This window comes from Macrobrachium nipponense, chromosome 17 (genome assembly GCF_015104395.2).
Source record: "Macrobrachium nipponense isolate FS-2020 chromosome 17, ASM1510439v2, whole genome shotgun sequence".
Classification (NCBI taxonomy): domain Eukaryota; kingdom Metazoa; phylum Arthropoda; class Malacostraca; order Decapoda; family Palaemonidae; genus Macrobrachium; species Macrobrachium nipponense.
Genome location: NC_087210.1, coordinates 23827306 through 23830138, shown reverse-complemented (window position 1 = coordinate 23830138; position 2833 = coordinate 23827306). Strand labels below are relative to the sequence as shown.

The 2833-nt window shown below is 47.4% G+C and overlaps 1 protein-coding gene across 1 annotated transcript; it reads left to right on the top strand.

Annotated features, from left to right (window-relative positions):
* Positions 1-865: 865 nt before the first annotated feature.
* Positions 866-1348, top strand: LOC135195863 (uncharacterized). The gene has a single exon (XM_064222374.1). It carries the CDS (start codon positions 866-868, stop codon positions 1346-1348), a length of 483 nt encoding a protein of 160 aa, XP_064078444.1.
* The last annotated feature ends 1485 nt before the right edge of the window (positions 1349-2833 follow it).

Here is a 2833-nt window from a genome sequence, read left to right as displayed (position 1 = left end):
CACCAGGAGCTTCAGGACATCCCTCCTACAGTGGCAACTTACAGCAAAGACTACCAAGCTGCGTGCCCTGCGAGAGGAAGCTGTGAACCTACAAGAAGAATGGGACATAATACGAAGCAATGGACAGCACCAGCAAGCAACCTCACAATGAGCGAAGTAGGAGGAGACTCTGGCGCAGCCCACCCTGGATGCCGTGAAGATGGTAGTCCTTACAGCGATTTTGACAACATCAGAAATGACAACAACCCAGAAGATGAAGATAGCACTGAAGAAGCCCCAGTTCCTGGAGATGACTTGTAGTACCCTGAGAACATTGCTACCTGCCTTGCCCACCTACGGGACAAGGATATGAAAAGGTGAATGCAGGTTATCATGCATAAGCTGATTTCCCTCAATGGCGGCAAACTCCGTATGCCACAGCAATCCCAGAGTTACATCAACCTCACCAACTATGAACCAACCCTGGATCAAGATGCCTTATTAAGACTCGGACTAAATCAACATTTCATCTCCAAACCTAAGCCACATGAAAAGAGGTTAGAGATCGAGCTACTGCTGGACTCCATACAGCAATATGAAAATTGCAACATTATTAGAATGACTTACTCCCTTCAACCCCTTCTTCTTGCAAAGCTCTCACAGAACAGGGATCCTACAGGGATCCTGTGAATTGAAGGAGGAAGTGAAGGAGTTGAGGGCAAAAGAAGAAATCACAATCTTGTCCGACGAAACCAAGTTCGAGCGCTTGATGAAGAACTCCACCGTAAATCTCCCACCTATCTTGGGAGACCACAATCTGGAATACCTTTAGTGCAATGTAAAAACTCACAAAAATGGAAACCCTCTCCAGCCTATTGTAAGCCAAATGCCAGCCCCAACGTACGCCCTAGCCAAACGTCTGAACCATATTTTGACTCCATGCGTCCCGAGTAGGTATAACCTACATTCATCAGCAGAATTCCTTGAAGAGATTCGTGACTCCCCAGAAACAGGTATCATCGCCTTGCTGGACGTGGAATCATTGTTTACAAACGTCCAAGTTGATGAAACTATAGACATGGTTTTAGACCGTGTCTATAGGGACCAATCAACCCCACCACTTAACATCCCTGAAGCTGCCTTGCGGGCCCTCCTCGAGATTTGCACGAAGAAAGCCCCCTTCTCCACCCACAGAGGCCAGATGTTCCACCAGAAGGATGGTGTAGCGATGGGATCCCCTTTGGGCATTCTATTCGCCAACTTTTACATGGGAACAGTGGAGGTAAGAGTCTTCGGGCAAATACAACGTCCCCGCAAGTATGCAAGATACATAGACGACATCTTCGTTCAAGCCGACGATGAGGAATAGGTAGAAGCTGTCCGGCGCATGTTCCAAAGGTGCAGTGTGCTGAACTACACCGTCGAGTTCAGTACCAACGACCAGCTCCCCTTCCTCGACGTCCTTGCTAGTAAGACCGAAAATGGCCTTCAGACTTTGGTCTACACAAAGAAAACCAACTTGGGCATGTGCCTCAATGGTGACAGCGAGTGCCCCGACAGATTCAAGAGTATGACTGTCAGGGTTTTCGTAAGGAGAGCTCTTTCCCACTGTTCTACCTGGCAGAGCACCCACCTAGAACTAGATCGTGTCTCGCAGATGCTCATCAACAACGGGTATCCCAACAAACTCATCAACAAAGAAGTGAGAGCAGCCCTGGACAGATGGTACAACAGAAGTGAGGCCCCACAGCCCCAGCCCCAGGACAACATGAAGATCTTCTACACGGCTATGATGCATTCACAGTACCGTGAGAATGAGAAGGCCATGAAGAAGATCATTATGGAAAATATCTCCCTACTGAGGAAAACAAATCCATCGATTTCGTAATTTATTATAAGAACCACCGAACTAGGGACCTGATAATGAGGAATATAACCCAACTCAGCCAGTGCGAGACCCTCTGAAGCAGACTAATGTGATATACCAATTCGTATGCCCTGCCCGCGGATGCCCCGGCACCTAAGAGAATCTCCTGTCATGCACAGGAAGGGGCCATTAGGAACCATACTTCAGCCGTACATAATGAAGCCATCTCCCGCAACGGAATTATCCAAAACACAAGGATAATCAGGAGAGCGCCGGACCAGAGATGTCTCCGCCTGGTGGAGGCCCTCCTCATTCGATGGGAAAAGCCTTTTCTGAACACCACCCAAGAAGTGCTTTTTCTCCCCACAATCGTACGAAGAAATATACCAAACTATGGAAATACCAGAATGAGAGAAGACACCAACCAAGTCATACCTGATCATACCAGTCGCCCGGCAGCAGATGAAATTTCGGCCCGCCGTGACGTCACACAGCGTCCACCAGCCAATGAAAACTCGGCTTCGGCTCGCAGTCACGATACGCCCGCCGACGTCACAGTCCAGCTTCGACGGTCTGCTAGATTGCAACAGCGAGAGTTTCAACGCTGAAAAGTAGCTTGAAGATTCCTTCCAGCCGCCAATAGCAGAGAAGCACTGCACTCCTGGCCAATGAAAACTCAGCTATCAGATACCCCCTGCTGACTATAAATTACGGTAGCACCGAAAATATCATCAGTCTACTCAAAAATACCACAGCCTTGAAAATATATGGTCGAAAAATTCATTTGGATGTGTAGTGGGGCTAGAATAGCATAAATCTACGGACATTGCACCCCACATTCCAATACAAATGAACTTCGTTAAATTCTTTTATCTTGACTTTTCATATGTATCGAATAGGCGCGTTACTCACCAACCTAAATAGCACTGAAAAATCCGTAATAAGAATACAAAAGAACTTCTATAAAATCAATGCAGCTGAAGCAGC

Coding starts and splice junctions, on each gene's coding strand:
- LOC135195863 (XM_064222374.1), top strand. CDS start 866: ATGCCAGCCCCAACGTACGCCCTAGCCAAACGTCTGAACCATATTTTG.